Genomic DNA, 25147 nt, shown 5'->3' on the forward strand with positions numbered 1-25147 from the left:
AAACATTTTGGCCTGCGGGCATACAGCAGAATAATACAAAAATGGTATACGGGTGGTTTTGGATTGACTGTACGTACACTGTTTCTTAATTGTTTTGTGCTCCATGTTTCCTCAGTTTCCAAGTTATCAGCATATTTCCCCTGACCAAAAAATTCTCTGAAGGTTCAGAGACATTTTCGTTTGCAGAGTATGCAGATTTTTCTCAAAAAAGTATTAATAAAATAAAAACACAGGCAACAGAGCCAGGGGTGGTGGTGTGAATGTTCTGTTCATTTTCTTTAGTTGAAAGACTACAAGACTAAATATGGTTCTATCGTAATGTTTTTATTCCTCTTAAAAAAATTACTATCGTTCAAATATGTCATAACAAATCACCCAAGTAAGTTAAAAACACATTTCATATTCTATTCAGTATAACTAAAAATAGCTGTTAAATATGAATTGCACTAATCATAAATTAAGATTGAGAGGTTAAGTGGAAGAGAGGACTTCCAAGTTCCAAGTCCTAACTTCGCCTCTTAAATATACAAATTTTTCATTTGTAATTTAATTTCATCATATGTATGTATATTTGATGGTTTAATAACTAATCCTTTGAAGTTAGAATTATCCATTAAAAGAAAGATAATAAGAGAAAAGTCATCTACCTCATCTGAACAACCTCACTTCAATACTTCTAATAAAATCTTTTAACTAAATTATGTAAACCTATTAAATAGTGTGCGCGATTTTACATTACCACCTTGGAGGTTTTGTTACTGACAGGCCTATTTAGCAGTCAACAATAATACAAATATACTAATTGTGTAGTAAAACAATTTTGAACGGTAATCTAGTTTACAGGTTGTAAGATATTCAGCACAGTATGCCGTCGCCGTGGCTTGTGATATTTCACTCTCACGTAAAGCCCGCTTACAGGAAGGCGAGGGATGATGGAGGGAAGGGTTGTTCATTTTGACACCAGCTTATCTCCCGTGTCCCTCCCCGAGCCACTGACTACCATCGGCGAGTAATATGTATACCATAATGTATTTTGAAATTAGCAGGGATGGACATTACGTTGATTGTCAGTATAATATAACAATTAGGTTATTTTATACTTTTCAAGGAATTATTACATGTATAAAGCCCGCTACACACGATCAGTTTGATGTGTCAGTTTGGTGTGTTCATTTCTAACTGTCACTTCTAACTGAACGCAGCATTTGCATCCACACGGTCAGTTCGGTGTGTCAGTTCAATGTGCTACGTACATGGGAGTTTAATCCTCCCAGGTACGCTTCCCCTCATGAGAAGTCGTACTCTTTTGTATGTATTTTTATAAAAATGATTATTTTCCTACGTACACGACAGATTTGTTGGTGAGGAGATCTCTTTCACCTTCCCCACAAGACTTTTATAAGATTACTAAAGTTATCATTTGTTGTGAATGAATGGTGATAAACTTCACATGAATTATGACTTAAATGACAATAAGCAAACTGTAAACAAAACATGACCTTTACAGTACACCGGACAGAACTAACAAACAAATTGTCTTCAGCTTATCCTTAAGTATGAGAATTCTACTGAGGGAGTATGTTTTATCTATGGTATAGGTTATAATGACGGCTGCGTATGCTCAAATACCAAAATTTGACTAACTGAACTGACGTGACGGTACACACGCTCACTTCGGACTGACATCAGTTCGGTGTGTCACATCGAAATGATGAATTTTCATCAGTCCATCAGTTCAGTTTTTTGATGTGAGCTCACATCAATTTGGCGTTTACACGGTCAGTTCGGTGTGTCAGTTCGATGTGAACACACCAAACTGACACACCGAACTGACCGTGTGTAGCGGGCTTAAGGACATCCATTTAACAGTATCTACTTAGCCCGATTACGATTTATATATTTTCAGGTTATACTGTATTGGCGGCTTAATCTTTAATGAATGAATTTTATTATATAAATAAAAGAAAATTATCTTTAGTTAAAACATATTGATAATTTTCTTTGTAGCTATATTATACAGGGTATCTCTTAATTAGTAACTGAAAAGAATGACATTTGCCCCAAAAATGTTTGTCAGCGATATATTTACCATTTATTTGTTTGTGTTTTAAATTTATAACTTAAAAGTTATTTAGGACATCTCTATGACATTTCGAATACCCTTTTAACATACCATAAGCCATTTAGAAAAGAAAAATCATGAACAAATATTAGTTTGTTTCAAAATGGCAGTCATTTAAGTAATTTATGACTTATATAAAAAAAAATACATGTTTGATGAAAAGATGTAAAGAACGCGGTTATTTGTTATTTAACAGTATCTAAATAAAAATATCGAGTTCAAAACGATAGATATAAAATGAAAAATCATGATTTTTAGGTGTGCAAGTCAGGCAAAATAGAGCCAAGCTTATAGGGTGTGCTTCATTTTGTGCTTAAAGCTGGTACTTACTAACGGGATACCCGGAATAGTTATACAACTGCATTCAACAATAAATGAATTGATTTCGTGTACAATTAAAACAAAAGTTCTATAACATGTGTTCGAAAATGCGTAATTACCGAATTAACAGATTTTTTTTCAAAATTTTAGATCTTTACCGAAACTACAACCTGCTGGCAAAGGACATGAGCAGAGACTCTAGCTGTTTGTTTACAGGTCAAATGTTGGTAATGCCGTTGTTTGTTTGGTCGCGCTGGTTTTAGCCCAGTTAAATGGCGCGAGCCGCAGATCTGTTTAACATTTACCTGCCCTCAGCAGCCCATCGTCATCGCCAACACATGTGGAAATATAAACAGTAATACAGAGATGCTAATCGATACTGCCCAACGTCACAGACGGCCCCACATGTGAATTAATAATACACATAAATATGCATTTTCTAGGACATAGTCATAATGCATAATTCACTAGTATAACTTAAAATGGAGTTATAACTTTGGGCATATTTGTTTTCATCATGATGTACCTAACTATGGATTGTATATATAGTCTCTCTGAATTTATATAATACAAATAATAAGATACAACAAAACAGTCCTTAATGTAACATAAACTCACTGGTTTAGTTAAAAGTACAAATGCTTTTAACATTTCATACAGGGTTCAAAATGGTTTCCATTAGACAAGAGAGTTCATGAACACAAACTTTGGATGTTAGCACGATACAAGTTAGCCCCTCTGGATCTAGCGACGCGTTGGGCTTTTACACGCTGCTCCTCTTAATGTTCTGGCTTAACACTTGTTACGTTTGTACATAATCTGCGTTCTAATGCTGAATAGTCGCTATTCTGATAGATCTTACTAAATTGGTTGTAGACAGTTTTTGTATATTGTCCATAAAAGTGGACAGTTATAAAGTGGACAGTTATAACTGCATTTGTTATTTCAAGGGATACTTTAGACCATATCTTGGAAATGAGTTAAATCTCTAAACTAAAGGAGAAAGAAGACAAATGACGTGGGGCGGTACGAGTTAACGGCTTCAGAGGAAAGAACTATAATTATTCTTCCGGAATCACGCAGTCGATCACCGTTTGTGCATTTATCAAGAGAGATTAGTCCGAGAGCCGCTGAAAAAGTGTTTATTGATTCATCAAGTCTCCGGCCGCGGGCGCAGCGGAAACACACACTATCAATACATGTTATACATCGTGTTGTCGAGCACAGCACAGCAGTATGATATACAGTACTCTGTGTGATAGGTCATCAAACACTGGGACATTTACTACCGTAAGCATATTAATTAAAAGTAGAGGTGTTAATTATAACATCGGTCGGACGTGTTATGGTCCTTAATTCCAATGTAAACATTTTCTCTGAAAACAAAAAAAAATATATATTTCGTTGGCCTCTTAATTATATCGAAGTTTTCTCTTGTTTAGCAAAAGGTTTCGGATAAAAATTATCGTGAATTTACATTCTGTATTTAGGAGGCAGTGATCCGAAAACGGTAGATGACGGAGTTAAAATATGAACAGAATGATTAAGCGCACAAATATGACTACAGGAGAACTGATCAAGTAAAATGTAAAATACACATTTTCGTGCATACATTTTTTATCAAAATCCTTTGAGAACTACCCACGGTTTTTACTTTCACAAATATCATTTTTATGTATTGTTTATTTAAGACCCGGTACTTTGAAGTGAAACACATAAAGCCAAAACAGTTTAAACAAAATTCACCGGATTTTACAATATGACTACAACAAAGTTTGGGTATTAGCATTAAAGGTTGTGCCGTGAGTTGATGACGGGTGGGTAGTAGGGTTATGGGTAGGGGGTAGGGTGAAGTTTGCGAGAGAAGAGTATTGAAAATGACAAGGTTCGACATTCTCTCCATCAAATCTACGAGCACTTACCTTACAACTAGGTTATCGATTTTTATCATATATTTAACGTCATAGTAGTCAGGTCTAATTGATACTGATCAATACTTTTTATGGTAAACTATATGTTACAGAAACAGTTACTTGCTATCGAATATTCCGCGTAGTGAATATGAAACAGCCACAGTGTGCAATGCAAGGGATAGAATGTTAAGAGGAACATGGATTAATACAAATTCCTAAAATCTTAATTATTATGGGATGTATTTTATTTGTAGATTATCCTAGACACACACACACACAATAAGTATATATCTGTGCAAATTATGTATTTCAGTACGAACACAAAACCTTATTAAATGCCATGTATTAACTATATCATGCAGGGCACAGTATTTAGTAATAGTTGAACACTACCTACCTCTCGACAAACTTGAGGAAAGGTATGATGTAGACTTCGAGTTTATAGAAGGTATAGTTATGGTGTCAAATACAAAAAAGGTTCAGTGAAAGACCTTTCTATAACAACTGATTAAATCTGTTACTGGCCGACGAGTTCTTGTGCACCGGCATGCATAAAGCATAAACTCTGACTATATTGCGTAAAATGACAACATGAGTAGATTTTTAAAATCGCTGGTTCGCTCATTGATGATCATGATCAGTGGCGCGAGACTGGAAACGTCTATTCATTAGTGAAACCCGTGTTGTTCAAGTGTCTCCAGATTGTGGGGAATCAGGCGCAAAACACGCTTGTGATCAAAAGGACGCTGTACGTCGTGAACAGCTGATCATCTCCCTGTGATCACAATCTGTCTGTGATCAATGAACTGCCAAACCTATAAGCAACAGGCCCGTGCTTCTAAATAGGCATCTTAGAACTAGTGCTAGTTCAATGATTGCATTGATGTAGTTTTAAAATATTTAAAAATACATAAACATATTGATTACAACGAATGAATGGATAGTTTACAGGAATAATAAATCAACAAAACTTAGAGATTTTTGTTGCGTTGGACATAATTTTACTATCGGTCAATACTTAGATTTTTCATTTATCTGTACAAACTTGTATCTTGTAATATTGTACACTAAAAATGACTCGATCGTGACACGCTCAATGGACAATGTAAACAAGACTTGCCAGACCTTCTAAAACGTGCATTCTTAACTTCAACATCTTCCTACTTACTACTTCAATTTTGTATTTGCAAACTGCATAGCAAAAATAGTTATTTGTGCAACTAGTGAGAAAAGTGAGCAATTGACTCACTCGAGAGAAATCCTTACTCTCGAGCCGTAGGCGAGTGAGGAATGGTTTCTCGAGTGAGGCAATTGTACTTTGAACTCGAGTTGCACATTATACTTTTCCTACAGTTACCATAAAACAAAAACATTTGTGAAGAAACATGAAGAAACATAACCTATTTTTACACAGAAGTGCAGCTGATTTACAGCCAGTGCTGCCAACGTATTTCGCGCGTATACGACGTTGCCTGCATGTTACGCGCTCACTATTTCGTGCCTTCACGTTGCAAATCTGGAGTGAGACAAAGTTAACATTGTCTCACTGGTGAGCGAATTGGCCACTTTGCTTTCTCAAATCAGTGAGAGAACATGTACATTGTTAGGTAACTGTAGGAAAAGTATATAGTGTTTTACTGACACACACATTTTATGCGATGCTACTTATATAGTTGTTTTTAAAATTATAAAATATTAAACCTGGAGAAGTTACGATCGCTAATAAAATCGTTACAGACATTTTGTAAAGACACAAAGCATTGGATCGGAAAAAGGTCCGTGAAGCCTCATTAACGTGAAGTTATTTTCAAAATAAACGTGCGGTGATTGGAAGTTATAAATCCTAAACACAAATACACCGATTCGCTGCTAATTTAACCGAATTAATGTCATGGTCTTTCCATAATTTCAAATTATTTATAGTTGGTAGTTACAATGCACTCACAGTAGAAAATATAAAAACTGCGATTAAATGGTTAAAAGGAATATCCCGTATTGACGAATACAACTGTCGCACGGCGAGAAAACATTGTCGAAATCACTATGGACGAGTTCTGACGCTGAAAATTACATTCCCCCAGCAAAGTTACAGCACTTAGGCTGCTGGCAGCGTTGGCAAACTCTCCGAGTTCATCGTGAGATCCCTCGTATGTTTGTCGAGACAAAACCTCTTCAAAAATATTTTAGGTTTGTGTTTTAAAGAACTGTGTTAAAATCAGCGATTTTAAAAACTTAGTGTTTATTAAGGAATAAACACGTTTATATTTAAAAATATATATATTTTGAATACGATAAAACGAACGTCTGTGTATTATTTTAATAAATACAAATATCTCTCCGTGCTGACAAAGGTTTTTATTAGTGTTAATTGTTCTAGACTCATGTAAACGATAACACATTAAAAAGAAAAATACCCCCGCCGCAGCAAACCTGCAGACTAAGCGAATTTCCATTTGCCTGATTGGATTTACACTAAAATGTATCCTTAAAAATATCACATTTATCCCTACAAGTTTCCAATGTTAATCTTATGGAGGAATACGAAACTTTAAAGGGCTCCAGGGCTTCACTCTCTAATTATTTCCCTAAAAAGAAAGTTTCCTGCACAACATCACGTTATGTTCTTTCCAATGACACCAAAAACATGACAATCGGTTCAGTAGTTTAGGAGGAGTAATTGTCACAAAAAATCTGCTTGCGTATTAAATAAGTATAGATTTAAATAGAATCAGTTTAACACATACTTAGGTTTGCTGCAACAGGGAGGGTAAAGGTGTTTTTTTATGTAAAATGTTAATTGTTAGTAAGAAATAAAAACATGTTCCAAATTTGGGCAAAATATGTTATTAAACAAGCAAACTACAACAGTTTACTTATTCTCCATAAGAATAACATGGGGATTTTAAATTTGCAATTTTTTGGAATTTTCTCCGCAACCATTAGGCGCATTATAACGCTTCAATATACTAAATTATTTGTTTTTTTAAGCTCTACAAAATAGTTTTGAAAGAAATTGCAAAATTTGATGTTTTTTGGGTCAAAAATGGGAAAAACCCATTTTTACCCCATAAAACCCCCCATAAACCCCCGTTCCCATGGTCCGATCATGCTGGTTCGCGAACTCGTTCGAATAAACGTAGGTTTACACGTTTGTACCAAATTTAATCAAAATCGGATCATTTTTGCTCGAGTTATCGCGCTAACGGACACATATATATATATAAATATATATATATAAATATATATATATATATATGAATTTGAACGGATGGTGTTTTTGGCCTCTAGGGACCTCAAAACGGAAAAAAAAATCGGTCCCGGGTCCAGGTCTTACCATGAGTACTACGGTAATAGCTTATTCCCTATATGGGAAATTCGCTAAAAATGTTCTAAAAAAAATAAGAATTCGAAAAATAAAGCCGCATAAGAATCCTTGTAACTTCTTAGAGGTTACCACAGCATAGAGGTTTGCTCAAAAGAGTACCAACTTCAGAAGCATGAATTTCAATATGTTTTTTTCGAGATATCCTCATTCCTGTCGGTTACTGTTTTCCTAACAACTTGGGTCGAGTAGCTTTACAGTAGCAGGGGTCGATTTTGATGGTTCCAAAACATATTTAAATATTTTCCCATATAGTAATGCCATCGACGGTGGGTTTTATACGAAATGCATTATTTAGTTTTAGATTTGCGATACATATCCTAATCAGCCAAATTAAATCAACCCCTAGTAAAATTTTAGTAGTGGAAAGAAAGATATATTTTCAAACAAAATTAAACCATAACAATATTTTAAACCTGATTCATGAAACCAATATGAGTTGTGTTGGTCTTTGAATCCATCCAAGATATGAAAAGTCCTGTGTGTCATTTCATGCGATTCCAATCAGTTGCGAAGCATGGATACGCTAGGATATTGATATTTGAAACGACGCGGAAAGTTGAAAAAAGAAAGTTTCATATCAGTAAAACTTATGATCATACTAGCTTATCCATCTAAGTGCATCAGACAGAGTCTAGTTTATGGTTAAAAGTAAACTGTATTTTCGGTTCATAAACCCTCAGCGACAATACCTAGACACTGATGTCCGCGCGGCCTCGGACGAATTGCGCGGGCGCGGTTGTTACTTTCATTATTTATTTATGGACTTGATGGCCACAAAGGTTCGTTCTATAATTATGAACTCTTTCGGTTTGATGGGTGGAAATGGTTAAAATGAGGGAGCCCAAGCTACTAACAAACCGTAAGTAAGTGGTTAAAAGTCCGAGAAAAACTCTTTAGTGGCCAGTGGCTCGAGTGAGGTGTTGCCGAGTTGGAAATATCGATTGATCGGAAATCTGCGGCGCTGTAGGGTTCAGTGTCTCCAGAATGAGGGAAATCCAACGGAAAATACGCTGCATGCTGTTGATCAAAGCCCCCACGCCAATGAAGGCATTGGAGTGCGAAGTGCGAGTGAACCCAACACCTTGGCTCAAACGAGGAGGCTAAGCCGTTAACTGCTGAGCTGTATGTTGATAAGAGGAGTACACAATATTCACTGGAAACTGATTATCAATTTGATACTTGGAAGGGAGGAAATACTGTAATAGTGTGATATTAATAACATCTGTCAATTTAATATTTAAACTCCGTAATTATTTTAATTCAGCTTTAAAACACTGGGATAAAAGATTAGAAAGTAGCTTGACAATTCATTCAAAGTAAAGCTAACAATCTGAGGAATGACAAAACGAAGTAATAATTTCCTCTCAGTCTAGTTAAGGCGAATCTAAACTTTACCAACTCAATGCAACCAACTCAATTGTACTTTGTGGCCCGTTTGAGTTTGTTTGTCTCACTCAGCCGTGATTAACAAATTAACTTGATAAAAGCCTTTATACCAAGTCTTAAGTATTGTAATCATATTTCATGCATTCAAAATGTTACTGCTTCAAGAAGTATTGCAGTTTTAAGCCGATCGTCTAAACATTTGCCAAATTAGCTAAAGAACAATCAGTTTGGATAAAGATAGTATTTATTCGTTCTTGTCTTGCAGCTAATATGTTATGTAAAACGTCTTTTTTTAAAATAAATCGAGAACTATCGTTTAAAATTAAAGTAAACCAACAGGAATTTAAAACGATTCAATTCTTTAAAGAGATGATAATATACTCTTTACAATTATTACAGAATCTCATAATTAAATACAAGCGTTAACTAGCTCAAAATCGAATTTGGTCCTACAATTTAAAGCAACGAAATGCCACTGTGAGAACTTAATTGCAAATATTTGGACACAAATCAAACGAACAAGGCAACACGAGGGAGAAAAACACATTTTATGCCGTATAATAAAACTGTATTTTACGGGAGGAAAATTGAATACTCGTTCAGCAGCCTATTTCTTACTAATATAAAAACTTGTGACGGTAAACGTTTTAGACACTTAATAACTTTGACTTAAGGTGTATTTTTACCAATACGTAATACATAATATAGAATTCTAAGCATACATTATATGTACAAATGTTGGGTATAATAGCCCAACATTTTTTTAAATACTTAACGTACTGTACAGTACGTCTAATGAAATATTATTCTGTATTAACCATACTGTACCCTATTATTTAAACTTTTTAAGGTGAAAGAATTGGACAAAAACTGAGTGTGTTTAGTTCCCAGGTAAAACATGGAAATTCCGCATTTTTGGTGATAGTGTACGGGTGTTGGTTTTAATTGTACGATTTTGCCTGATTCATGACTCTATTCTTTTGATGATTTAGGTGGAGATATCCACCTCGGGTTTACGTCATTGCGTCAATTTACAATAGTTCATTGAAATTTCTACACGTGTTTACAAAAATGTAACAAATATTGATACTGTAACATTATTAAATCAGTGCAACTTTGACGACACTATTAGTAGCAAGTAAACCAGTCATCGAACACTAGTATACATAACCTTTATTTTTCTTTCTGTTGTTGTTTTAGTTGCGTTTTATTGTTGGTGTTTTTGGTACTTAATATCGACTCAGAGCTTATCACACAATCAATTCCAAATTAAACATTTCTATTTAAGAAGGTAGCTTTTAACAACTGTCAAAAAGGTCAAGCCTGAAATCGTGTTTAATGATTTAGAGCAAAACACAATTACGATAAATAGTATATGTGGTGAGTGTAGTTGAGCCCGAGCGTTCCTGTGACTGTCGACTGTTGCGTGCAGGATAGGTGATTCATGCAGTAGCTTCCTCGGAAGCACAGATATCGATTGTACCGAAGTGAGCTGTACCTTGACATTACAGTTTGACGAGTCTAGGAACAGTTTACGGCCTCCAATACCACAGGCTCCATAAGTTTTGTTATAAATAAACAACATAGGTATCACCCATTACCGACCATTACCACCCATTACACATAAAGATAAACAGTTACAGAATCACCAGTAGTTAGTTACCTTGCACATTCATTGAGGAGCTGCTTGTACTTAAGTCGTTAAGTAGGCCTACACAAATACTTTAGAAACTTATCCAAAAGCTAAAATAGTTACCAACATTTGACTATAGACAACCGAGATCCGCGTACCCACTGAGTTCCATAAATTTAATTCTCCCTCTTCTCCTAGTAGGCCTATGAAATTGGGGATTTTCCAGTTTTCGTAACCAACAAAAACCTTTAATTGTTCAGTATAGTAATGGGTGTGTTATTTTTCCAAAGTCACGAAGGTAATTTGCTGCACTATAGGTTTATAGTTTCAGACGTTACACTTTTGGTGCTGTAGCATTTTCCTAATCATACTATTTAAGTGTTATTTTACCCTAATACAGGATTTTAAAGACCTACCTTGATAAGTTTGGCCATAGTCTTGGCGCCATGGTAGCAGGGAGGGAGGCAGTCCTCCAGATGTCCCGAGGGAAGGAAGGGTGCCTGAGGACTACTAGAAGGATAACACTTCCTGAGGATGCTGTTGGCGGTAGTCCGCGGAGTCGGCTGTGTCGGGACCGCCTTGGGAGCTCCGGGGGTTGACACTCCCGTGTTGAACTTCTTGAGAATCCCACCACCTCCTCCCGTCTCCCCCTCTCCTTCCTCGCCCTCAGTGTCCTCGACTAGAGGACTGACAGGACGCTGGATGTTACCACCAGGTCCAAATGAAGGTACGGGCAGAAGAAAACTCTCCTGAAAAAATAAATTATCATTAGTTGAGCAAAATGAGGATAAACTTAAACGTTTGTATGTGATTGAGGCAATCGTCGTTAGGTAAATTAACTGTGTGACAGTAACAATATTCTATTATTACGATAAACATGTTACCTATTTACACTCATTCAACATGGTCAACGAAAACTATGATTTAGGATACTGAAGTTGACATGCAAAATGGCTAATGGGTATATATTTATTTACCAAAGCTAGTATGTTTAAATGAAAACAGCTGAATAGGACACAATCAAATAGTGTGACACTCGACTACATGCAGCATTAGAGATTCAGAGGATTTGCAGCTTGTAACTTTCGTCTCAAAGTGCCGAGGGCTGCAACGCTGTGTTAGTCTCCGAGGAGGGATGTCACAGTCACTCATACGGGGTGTCACTCGACTACATGCAGCATTAGAGATATAGAGGAGTTGCAGCTTGTATCTTTAGCCTCAAAGTGCCGTGGGCTACAACGCTGTGTTAGTCTCCGAGGAGGGATGTCACAGTCACTCATACGGGGTGTCACTCGACTACATGCAGCATTAGAGATATAGAGGAGTTACAGCTTGTAACTTTAGCCTCAAAGTGCCGAGGGCTGCAACGCTGTGTTAGTCTCCGAGGAGGGATGTCACAGTCACTCATACGGGGTGTCACTCGACTACATGCAGCATTAGAGATATAGAGGAGTTACAGATTGTAACTTTAGCCTCAAAGTGCCGAGGGCTGCAACGCTGTGTTAGTCTCCGAGGAGGGATGTCACAGTCACTCATACGGGGTGTCACTCGACTACATGCAGCATTAGAGATATAGAGGAGTTACAGCTTGAAACTTTAGCCTCAAAGTGCCGAGGGCTGCAACGCTGTGTTAGTCTCCGAGGAGGGATGTCACAGTCACTCATACGGGGTGTCACTCGACTACATGCAGCATTAGAGATATAGAGGAGTTACAGCTTGTAACTTTAGCCTCAAAGTGCCGAGGGCTGCAACGCTGTGTTAGTCTCCGAGGAGGGATGTCACAGTCACTCATACGGGGTGTCACTCGACTACATGCAGCATTAGAGATATAGAGGAGTTACAGCTTGTAACTTTAGCCTCAAAGTGCCGAGGGCTGCAACGCTGTGTTAGTCTCCGAGGAGGGATGTCACAGTCACTCATACGGGGTGTCACTCGACTACATGCAGCATTAGAGATATAGAGGAGTTACAGCTTGAAACTTTAGCCTCAAAGTGCCGAGGGCTGCAACGCTGTGTTAGTCTCCGAGGAGGGATGTCACAGTCACTCATACGGGGTGTCACTCGACTACATGCAGCATTAGAGATATAGAGGAGTTACAGCTTGTAACTTTAGCCTCAAAGTGCCGAGGGCTGCAACGCTGTGTTAGTCTCCGAGGAGGGATGTCACAGTCACTCATACGGGGTGTCACTCGACTACATGCAGCATTAGAGATATAGAGGAGTTACAGCTTGAAACTTTAGCCTCAAAGTGCCGAGGGCTGCAACGCTGTGTTAGTCTCCGAGGAGGGATGTCACAGTCACTCATACGGGGTGTCACTCAACTACATGCAGCATTAGAGATATAGAGGAGTTGCAGCTTGTATCTTTAGCCTCAAAGTGCCGTGGGCTACAACGCTGTGTTAGTCTCCGAGGAGGGATGTCACAGTCACTCATATAGTGTGACACTTGAGGTATTATAGACAGTGAGAAAGGGGTAACCGTTTGAATTGTAGTTAATTTTCATGTTTTTAATTATGAACTAAACCCTTAAAAAGTAAATTTAATTCAACACAATAGTTGTGTTGACGCTATTTCTTTTAGACATCACCTACATTTTAAATATAGATTGTTAACCTTAAATATACAGATTTATAGGGGGTTCAAGTATGGATAAATTCAATTAATCGTTGTACTGAACGAAAACATCAAGTTTTAACGCGTTTGAACGATATAAAAGAGACAGAAAGATTTACGATTTCTTCTCTGAGTTTTAATGAAAGTGAACGTAAAACTACATTACAAGGAATGATAAAGTTTGTCAGAAAGTTTCAGTCAGCTGGGACGCCAAGGTGCAGGGTTATGTCAGACACACACAATATCGTGGCCATGTCCTAGTATACGAGTGTGGATGACCGCAGATGGGGTAATTATATGACAATGTAAACATTTTAAAATTATGATGCGCACTATGTTGAAAAACTTCACTAATGTCTGGTTAAAATTAAACATTGAAGTATTTCTTTGTGAATTTTACTTATGTGAATGTTCTTTATTAGCCAGGTATTCCAGAGTTATTATCATCGAACTATATAACACAACATACTTCGATGGTTATTATACGTCGATGGGTATTCCTAGACGCGGATGAGTAGCGCGGAGCGCGGAGAGTGGAGGGCGGAGGGCGTAGGGCGGAAAAGAGATTTCGCTCCGTGTGATCAACAACTATTTTCATCATAATGTGGGAATAACCTTCTAATCTTTACAAAATTAACCACATAATTTGAGGTTATACAAAGTCATCATTAATGTTTACATTTCTGTTGTTTACAAACATAACGGTAAACGGAGCGAGTGCCGTTCTATTCTTTGCCGTGGGGATTATTAACTGTCAAAACTGTCAGATAGGCCCGAGTGCCGTTTGACTCCCCAATAAATAGATATTAAATAGATTAAATAAATAGATTAATAAATAGATTAATTAAATAGATGTCAAATAGGTGTCCGGAAAGATGGGGACAAGGAAACTTAGGGACACAGAAACTTGGGGACAAATAGGGTTGTGAGCCGAAGGGGAGGCAAACGGAGGCTGACACAGTTCTGAGAACGACTCTTTAAAACGACTTGTTCTCTATTGTAATTGTACCTAGGTCTAGTTGTAACTTCGATTTGTTGTATTTACATCTAGTTGTATCTCCCCTTAAATTTGTTCACTTTTGTAGAGGTTAGGGACAACACAATATGCCTTATTGTTAAAGTCAGGAACAACCCGAGACTAGCTATTACTGAGAAAGATTAAAGATTAATTATTAAATACCTGTTGTAAAATGTATTCGTAGGCATCAGGTACAAAGTATTCCACCTATTGTTTAATTTATTTTCCAATTTACTGTTTGTGAATATATGACTATTGACAGTTTTGTATGTGCCACGCAAGAATTACACGAGACATCCGTTATGATAAAGGTGATTATAAAATAACTACAAACTGACAAATTAGTTGTAGCAAAGATTACATATGCTACGCAAAATTTGTACATACAAAATTGCGTAGCATATGTAATCTTTGGTTGTAGTCTCCAGGTATTCTGTATTCCATTTACCATGTGATTTACTGTATATCAATGATATAATCAGTAGATAGATTTCGTGGGAACAAGATAGTTCACGAATTCGTATCACAAATATATTCGAATTTTAAACTTGCAACGCTTAATTATGTCAGCATATCTTAATAATGTGCCATTACTTTATATTCAGTAATATTATTGCATAGAATACTTTTATATTTTCTGTAATTTATATTTAACTTATCCAAAATGAGTAAAAAAGGAGCTAGCAAACCTATATGGTCGAGCCTGATTTGACTGAATTTTAACACTTTTATGTATACTGTTTGCAAATACTATATTCAAACTATGATTTTGAAGTCAATCCCGTTATTTTAGAACTCTGTGAACTGAAACAGGAGAACGATTCGTTTTAAAAGAGTCGTTTCAGAGCCTAGTTCAGTTAATCTCTCCCTCCTCCCTGCTCAAAGCCCTATTTGTCCCTAACTTTCCGTGTCCCTAAGTTTCCTTGTCCCCATCTTTCCTAAACTCAGCGTAAGAGTGATTCAGGGGAGGGGTATTAGTGGAAGGGGGTGTAGTGGGCATTATGTAACGGAGATCAGGTACAGTTTCTTAACTGGGCTACCCTAATATCTATTGAAAATTAAGATCGATTTGATTAGTAGGCCTAAGCCTTTATTCAATTTTTTCATAATCAGCAAGTTTGGTTAGGTTAGTTTAGGTTATTACAGTTTCATTTTATCCCTTAAACAAATTTTGCCCCCCCCCCTTGTTGATCTTTCCACCCCCATACCCTCCGCACCATGGAACCGGTCACTGACAACGATATACGTTGGTCACTGATACCTGGCCGGCACTCGCCCTGCCAAGCCTCAGACTGTAAAATGACTTTCGTCAAAGAGTTTAAGCAAATGGCACTCAAACTTAATTTGGAATTTCGTGTGATTAGAAGAGTTTTCTAATGTTCCATTAACAGATTTTGAGGTAAGCGAACCAAAAATTTACCACAATGTTTTTTTCTGTTCCATAATATTTGAAGTTGCTGAAAAACGATGATTTTGCGGACGATTTAGAGAAACAAAAATGGCTGTTTCCCGGACAGTAGGATGAAAAATACTGTTTAATATTGTTTACTTAGAACCTAAGGTGTTGCGACAGTCATGCCTGTTATCTGTAAGCATACACTGAACTTACATGTTGATTATACTTAGCCTTTTGTGAAATACTGACGTAATCTCTGTACTGTAGTGATTTGTCTACAATAGATTGTGCAATGTAATCTGTACTAAATGTATCAACTACACCACTGTAGTTGCATCAAGGAGAAGAGGTTTACGCGGCCTCGTTTAGCAGTAACAGCACAACTATACTAACATTACCCCACATCCTTGTTTTTATACCAGTGTTAGCCTAGATTCAGGTCACCAATAACATTATATTGCAATTGTATTAAAATAAATAGTTTTAAACTACAAACTCCCAAAATAATACACTATGCATTTTCCTATAATTATGTTCATTTAGTATACACACGTTGTAAATCTTTTGAAAATGCCAAAATAGTTAATTCACATTCAAACTTTTATTCTTCGTATTTGCCATTTAAGATTGAACCAAAGTCGAAACGTTTATTTATTAACACACCTTTAAGACTATAAAAAGTTTCAAAATACGTAAATTTCACTATTTCTCAACTGCGAGTATACCCTATCTGTTTAGGACATCGCATGATTGTTTTAGATACCCTTAAGTAGAAATAAGCTATAGGCTTATAAAAGAGCCAACTAGAAAATGGTTTGATGGCTAAAGCTGATAAAAAAAGTATTTATCTTTAAAGAAAAGAAATGTGGAAAAATGTCAACACCAATCCGAGACTGGTTATAAGAGTCTGTTTGCCGAATGGAATTCTGTTATACTTTCAAAAATCGATGTAAGACGAAACTAAAATCCGTAAAAAATAGATAATGTAATATAACTATAATAATGTATAAATCACAATGAAATAAACTTTTAATCGCAAATGCTTTACTTGTAAGGCATACCTATAAGACAACTCGTGGTGTACATGTATTGAATTAACCATATGTAAAAAATGTTTAAGGAGCCTCAGACGTACACAGGTAAACCTCCATTCTTAACCTTAATGACATAGACAATGTGGTCTTTAAGAGACGGAAACTGCGACGACGACGAGGATGTTCCGGGGAATTGAGACCCGTTACAAGGGAAATGAAAAGGAAACTAAAGACGGTTTCTTGATTTAGCAACGAACCGCTTTGGTTAACTGTAACAGAAGATAAATCATCCATACAGATAATTGAAATTTATCTTATTGGGTTTCCAGAAAGTGTTTTCATACTCTTAATATTTTAATTTATTTAAAAAAATTAAAGACAAATTGTTCTTGCCTTTCTCTGAGTACTTCTCTCAATTATTGTCTTGACTTCTTATTGTAATCAAATGCATCATCTTATCTTATTAAGGTTGACATAGTTTCATAACATGTACCTTTGAAAAAAAAACTAAAAACTTTTGAATCATCTTGAACCATTTTAATATGCCAGCCTGACATAACGTAGGTAATTAATAAGTGGGTGAAAATAATAGTATTGTGAAACACAATTAATTAGTGTTGATTGTTATTTCAAGGTATGTTCACATGTTACACCAGTTCTTAATTAAAACCGGGTTTTACGGGATATTGCGATCGGTTGAATAACAATAGTATGTTTTGTGGTAGGACATATGATTTCAAGAATAGGAAGGTAAAATTTATATTTCTGAATTTATAAACATAATACATTTATAAATCGCATTGTAAACTGTATTTCACGAGGGATTTTACCTTTAAGATGGAAAGGTTAATGACCTTTATAAGAAGTCGATTAGCTAACACTAAGAATAGCATAGTTTTTCTGAACCTTGGACACATTTATTCTACATCGTCAAATTGCGGCTAATGTGGTCATATTAACATGTATGAAAAAAAATTAAAAAAAGTAAAGTTTTGGGAATATGTTCTCTGTCTATAATTATTTCATTAATCAGCTTTTAAATATTCAATCAACACAACAGACGGCAGATCACAATTTAGTTGTTATTCTAAGTTGATTCGAATTTGAATATTAAAGTCACGTGCAATGGCAACAAAACATGCATCATAAGGGAATAAAATTAATAAAATCTACTTGAAAGTAGGGCATCTTCAGTAGACAATAAATCTGTTAGGATTTAGCTGCATCTTAAGTTTATGATAGTCCTTTTGCATGTGGGCTGCAAAATGACACCCATATATTAATATAGTGGAGTAATGTCACGACACACGTGCATGTCTTGTTACTTATCTTTGGTACACAAATTTGCTTTATAGGTGAAACTCTGAACAAACATAAGCCGATAGTCAAATAAAACCCCTGAAATACATTTTTCATAAATAACAGCAAAAATCTTAAATTTTCATGAAACCCTAAACAACTTTCCTAAAGACACAGATCGGAGGAAGACGCGTTGGTTTCATTCAGTTTTTATCAATAGAATTTGATCAAATACAAAATAACGCTATGTAATTTCCATGGGCAAAACAAAGTTGGTAATATAATTACCGAGTGAACATTTTACAACAAATAATACATTTTAATGATATCTGATGTTTTAACAATTTTAAGTACATAGAAAGTGATTGTTTGTTTACACACATTAATTCTGGAATTGTTGCAGACGGTTTACAAATGTAATTCAACAACTAATTTACAGATAATGGCTTTCATAACGTGTACCTTGATTACAAATCATTTAATAATGTATAATTAAAGGGCTAATTAGCGGTATTGTAAATCAAGTTCATTAGTTAGATTACCCACAACTGTGTATCAATATGCCTACAGTGTGCTCGTCTAATATGGTGTTAGCTACAGATGGATCAGTAATAATAGTCTGGATGTGACACCGTGTCAAAGTCAGTTGTCTCTGGGGATTGCTCAAAGATCTGCAACTCTTTATTGTGCCAATCTGGCGTTAAATAAAGATTGTTTAGTAATATTAGCGAACAGTGACTCAGTTCAATTTGTAATCTCCTGGATAAATTGAGGGATTTTTAACATTTGTATTAAATACAAGCTCTCACAGGTATCTAAAGGTTGGTCAGGTAGTGATGCAGTTAAATGGAACTCAAATTATACCTCAATTGGAAAAAATAGCATGAAAATAAATATGCTTTTCACTTAGATAATAAGACAATTAAAAAAAGTTAAAGCATTTTTGTGATCACCTTCATAATTAATTACTAGAGGTCGTCCAGTGGTCAAAAAATCGACCAAAAATATGTTATGTACAGACTTCTCTATTTTCACCCAGAGAGCACTTTTCACCCCACGCTGTACAGTAAATAAAACTGGCGATTGGAATTTCTTTCATGTGTTTTGATTTTCTGTTTATAATTGTGTTGTTATCTCGTCACCAGCATAGCAACCCATAAGGCCAATGTTTTTTATATAATTTAATTTCATGTGTTGTGCTTATGTTTGAGTCTATTTTCATTTATAAAGTGATTCTGCACATCTACAGGGAAATATCTTTATAATAGTATGCGTAAATTTTCCCTACGATGCACACGAGCTGAGAAAAAAAGTTTTAAAGAAACATGCTTGCCTATTAATATATAGATACTTTCAATGTTAACTCAATATTTGCAATAATATCCTCCCAGTACAACTGTCTTATCTCACGTTGGTTGACCTGGATTTTCCGTTTTGTTTGTTTTAGTATAATTTACCCTCTCATCGTGTTGTGCGGTACCCAAATAAACCTGTGCACGTACAAACGCCTGATACTCGCTAACTGTATATGAACAACATGTAAAGAAATAGTTACATACATTGTGTTACATACATTAGATTTAAATACATTCAGCAGTGTTTGAAACGTTTTTAGAAAAGGGTTAAGACCAGAAGAGTTAAAACGTCTTTAGTTTAGTGGAAGTATGGAGAAGTATAAATAAAAAAAAATTAAAATAGTAAAGCATCGAGTAAACTACGAAAAAGCTCCCTGACATGTTATAAATAAAATTATGGTATTACAAAATAAAACTTTGGGCGTTTATACTTCGTTGATAATACAGTACTTTAGAAAAAATAAATGTTTGATTCGCTTTCTTTCTGATACTGAAAATTGCAGATTTTATTTAAAAACGATTCACCAATCTAAATATTATATTGCTTGTACGAGGTTTCCTATCTTTACCATACAAACCTTTAAATTTTTATACTTCATAAAAAGGGTAACATTTGTAAAATATGAAAAATAAATATTAAATGTCCATAAGGTTGTTAAAATTATATTATATAGGAGTAGGCCTAATTATAATGATTTGGAATGATCTGTGTTTATAACTGTTGAACAGAGCACCATTATGTCCCAGTTCAATATTTTTATAGAGACAAAATGATGGCAGTTTGATTAAAATATTTGTCAATGTGTTAGTGACGTTATACTTGCTGCTTATAAATCTTTGTTTTGAGTACTATACGAAACGTTCGTTTAATATTCACAAATAAACAATGAATCTTATTTTAAAACGTCTACTGTATAAGGTTTCATAAATTTATTGCAAGCTGAAGTTTAAACAAACAGGTTTAAACAATTCAGCTTTTAAACTTGTGCGATAGGTTTACACAAAATAAATTAGTGTTTAAAGTTTTTACCCATATTCGTGTAAGGATCAAAAATATATTTCTTAAACCGATATTCAAAGTATTGCATCCATTGTGAATATAATATATGATAATACCAAATAGTGGCCTCTCTTACATTTCCAAATCTATTTCACACATATTGTCCACACACTGATGATGGGACCTGTAATGGGGTTGTGTTACAGAGTGCCATTAACTTTACAAGAGCAATTAGCTGTCCCCGGAGGTCGATGTATTCTTCAGGAATATTACAGTTCTAAATCCTTGACATTGATTGTGGAGAATAAACACACAAAAATGTGTAATGTGTTGAGTTGCTGAAAAGTTTAGTCGAATTTATTGTTATAATTGAAACAATGAGGTATTAAATTAAAAAACAGCAAAATAGTTACGCGTGTTTCACTATACTTGTGGTTATGTTCTAAACAGAGTAATTTTTTACAAAAATAATGTCAAATAGTTATACCTACCTTGTACATTATTGTACTAAACACATGTTTAGATGCAATCTATAATATTAAAACGAAACAGTGTTTTTTATTTCACGATTCTGAATCAACCACTCGACGGATTTTCATGATTTTTGTGTTGAAAGAAAGATAATTTTGAGAACTAGGGAATGTCGAAGCCATAATTTTAGTTTAAGGTCCCAGTTTTTTAGAAATTAAGTTTTAATTTTTAAAAAGTCTAGCAGCCGACGCTAAGATTCTAAACTAGCTTTTGGCATAAAATAATTTGTTTAACATAACAGCTGTAAACATTCAGCTTTTGTGTCACAAATTCAGCATTTGGATAAAAATGTAAAGACATACTTAGGGTTGACTTATTTATACTATGTGTAACGCTAATCATTATTACGTTCAATTCTTCTGTAAGAGGATGACAGATTAATTAAATATACATGGTAAAATACTCCGATGTTCAAATTATTTTTTAAAGCAATCTTTGTAATCTTCGATTTGTTTTAGAGAAATATAATTTGTTTTTACTAACAGCTGGTTAAATATAAACTATGGAACTATGAGGTTATTTTATTTACTCTTATTTTGTCATTGATTATAGGAAATAAGTAAGATTAGTAGAACACAGTTTAAAATACTGTAGACCAAAATTAATAAAACCACAGTACAAATCGAGGCTCTGTACACGAGTCTTAATAAAAAAGGAAAAATGCAAATTATTTTACTGCTCCACTTTTCAAGGAAATAATAGAAAAATAACAATGTTTACGTGTTTTAAATTCTTCATTGTAGCTTTTTGTTTACAATTCATGTTTGTCTGCTTTAACTTTGTTTGGATTAGGCCCGGAAATATTGATGTCATAAAAAAAAGATCAAGAATAATCAGGAATCACGATTTTAAATTACCAAACTGTTATTGTTTTTACTTTTCTTTGTTTACACTTATTTATTTAGCAATTAATGCAGTGAAATTTATATAAAGGATAGGTGTGACGATTAGTTTTGATGTTAGGTCACCAAAGTTAAATTATGTGTACCGTGAATATTATTGGAAAGTATCGTTTTATTTTAGGTTGTTTCTATTCAGACCTACTGGAAATTGTGTATAGTAGTTGTATTGTGGGGATAATAATTATGGAAGAGGCAGGTATGCTATGGATGGTGGTATCGTTGACAAGGTCTACACAACTATACACTTCTCAATTGACTATTACTCTCTCTACTGTAGGCTACTTATAATCAGTGTGCGTCTGTGCGAATCGTCTGCCAATCTCACTTCAACGCTTTTCACATCGTAAAAATTGCAGAATTGCTGTTTTATTGTAAAATTATCGGATTTGAAATGCATACCTATCGTATAGGCCTATGATGGAATAAAACATATTTTGTCACACAACATATGTTTACAAGATGATTTTTCACATTAACACTGCAAGAAACTTTGTCTTTATATGTGTAAAAACTAGCTGATCTGAATTGTACACGGTTTTAACTGACTAACTGAATTCCCGTACGTAGGACGGGCTAACACCTCGTTCAATTAAAGACGAATTTTTACTGCCAAAGAACAATATTTAGAATCTAAAATCCGAGTTGCAATAAATAGCAGCTGATGAGGAACCTCAAATTATTGCGTAATCTGATAATTGAAGATCACCCTAGTTTTTCGTAAGGAACCAATTTTTAAAAATCCTATGAAAGATAGATAAGTTTAGTCTGGCAGAATGAATGAATGAAATAAGTTTTGCAATCATGTGACGATTTCCGATTTTTTCTTCGTTGGCTTGAAGTGAAACTGGGAGGGACAAAAAACAAATCCAGGTGACATAATGTAGTCAGTTGTCTACCAAATAACATACTATTTGTTTAAAAAATTCGTAATCAAGGTATTCTTAAAAAAATAATATTCATCAAAATAAATTAACCAAACTAGGTAAACGGAGATTCGCCAGGTCTACAGGTTTGATGTGGTAGGGTTATTTTCATTACTGCAACAGATTGCAAATGTGTATTCAAAATAGATAATTTAAGCAGGAAAAGAATGGTTGTATAACCATTTTAAAAAAAGTAAGAAATTTGTTAAAATAAGCAGAATACGTTACCTTATCCTCTGAGATTGGCTTGAGGGTATTGGGGTCGTCGGGAGAGAGAGGGTTCTGGTGTGTGGGACGACCCCAGGACTCTTCTATCCTCAACTGTATGCCAGCTAGCGCCGCAGCCTCCTCCTTGCTGCAGGGTAGTTCTCCCGTTACTACCAGCTTCAGCAACTGCAACAACAACAAACACTGTACCAATGACAACAACAGTATAATTATCAGAGGGTTCTGGTGTGTGGGGCGACCCCAGGACTCTTCTATCCTCAACTGTATGCCAGCTAGCGCCGCAGCCTCCTCCTTGCTGCAAGGTAGATCTCCCGTTACTACCAGCTTCAGCAACTGCAACAACAACAAACACTGTACCAATGACAACAACAGTATAATTATCAGAGGGTTCTGGTGTGTGGGACGACCCCAGGACTCTTCTATCCTTAACTGTATGCCAGCTAGCGCCGCAGCCTCCTCCTTGCTGCAAGGTAGTTCTCCCGTTACTACCAGCTTCAGCAACTGTAACAACAACAAACACTGTACCAATGACAACAACAGTATAATTATCAGAGGGTTCTGGTGTGTGGGCGACCCCAGGACTCTTCTATCCTCAACTGTATGCCAGCTAGCGCCGCAGCCTCCTCCTTGCTGCAGGGTAGTTCTCCCGTTACTACCAGCTTCAGCAACTTCGACAACAACAAAAACTGTACCAATGACAACAACAGTATAATTAGTAGAGGGTTCTGGTGTGTGGGAGGACCCCAGGACTCTTCTATCCTCAACTGTATGCTAGCTAGCGCCGCAGCCTCCTCCTTGCTGCAAGGTAGTTCTCCCGTTACTACCAGCTTCAGCAACTGTAACAACAACAAACACTGTACCAATGACAACAACAGTATAATTAGCAGAGGGTTCTGGTGTGTGGGAGGACCCCAGGACTCTTCTATCCTCAACTGTATGCCAGCTAGCGCCGCAGCCTCCTCCTTGCTGCAGGGTAGTTCTCCCGTTACTACCAGCTTCAGCAACTGCAACAACAACAAACACTGTACCAATGACAACAACAGTATAATTAGCAGAGGGTTCTGGTGTGTGGGAGGACCCCAGGACCCTTCTATCCTCAACTGTATGCCAGCTAGCGCCGCAGCCTCCTCCTTGCTGCAGGGTAGTTCTCCCGTTACTACCAGCTTCAGCAACTGCAACAACAACAAACACTGTACCAATGACAACAACAGTATAATTATCAGAGGGTTCTGGTGTGTGGGGCGACCCTAGGACTCTTCTATCCTCAACTGTATGCCAGCTAGCGCCGCAGCCTCCTCCTTGCTGCAGGGTAGTTCTCCCGTTAATACCAGCTTCAGCAACTGTAACAACAACAAACACTGTACCAATGACAACAACGGTATAATTATCAGAGGGTTCTGGTGTGTGGGGCGACCCCAGGACTCTTCTATCCTCAACTGTATGTCAGCTAGCGCCGCAGCCTCCTCCTTGCTGCAGGGTAGTTCTCCCGTTACTACCAGCTTCAGCAACTGTAACAACAACAAACACTGTACCAATGACAACAACAGTATAATTATCAGAGGTATCTGGTGTGTGGACGACCCCAGGACTCTTCTATCCACAACTGTATGCCAGCTAGCGCCGCAGCCTCCTCCTTGCTGCAAGGTAGTTCTCCCGTTACTACCAGCTTCAGCAACTGTAACAACAACAAACACTGTACTAATGAAAACAACAGTATAATTATCAGAGGGTTCTGGTGTGTGGGACGACCCCAGGACTCTTCTATCCTCAACTGTATGCCAGCTAGCGCCGCAGCCTCCTCCTTGCTGCAAGGTCGTTCTCCCGTTACTACCAGCTTCAGCAACTGCATCAAAAACAAACACTGTACCAATGACAACAACAGTATAATTATCAGAGGGTTCTGGTATGTGGGACGACCCCAGGACTCTTCTATCCTCAACTGTATGCCAGCTAGCGCCGCAGCCTCCTCCTTGCTGCAGGGTAGTTCTCCCGTTACTACCAGCTTCAGCAACTGTAACAACAACAAACACTGTACCAATGACAACAACAGTATAATTAGCAGAGGGTTCTGGTGTGTGGGAGGACCCCA

The 25147-nt window shown here is 36.3% G+C and overlaps 1 protein-coding gene across 1 annotated transcript in view; it reads right to left on the reverse strand.

The window, feature by feature from the left end:
- LOC129005069 (1-phosphatidylinositol 4,5-bisphosphate phosphodiesterase epsilon-1-like) overlaps nucleotides 1-23167 on the reverse strand; it is a 162621-nt gene extending 139454 nt beyond the window's left edge. Inside the window, exons 1-2 of the mRNA XM_054433860.1 lie at nucleotides 23059-23167; nucleotides 11177-11509 (exon numbers count right to left, since the gene is read on the reverse strand). Coding sequence (XP_054289835.1) covers nucleotides 11177-11194 — 18 coding nt within the window. The 5' untranslated portion in view covers nucleotides 11195-11509; nucleotides 23059-23167. The remainder of the gene's footprint in view (nucleotides 1-11176; nucleotides 11510-23058) is intronic.
- Nucleotides 23168-25147: the final 1980 nt, after the last annotated feature.

Source organism: Macrosteles quadrilineatus, unplaced genomic scaffold (assembly GCF_028750875.1).
Source record: "Macrosteles quadrilineatus isolate MER2022 unplaced genomic scaffold, UCM_ALF_1.0 Scaffold_15__1_contigs__length_3749704, whole genome shotgun sequence".
Taxonomy (NCBI): Eukaryota; Metazoa; Arthropoda; class Insecta; order Hemiptera; family Cicadellidae; genus Macrosteles; species Macrosteles quadrilineatus.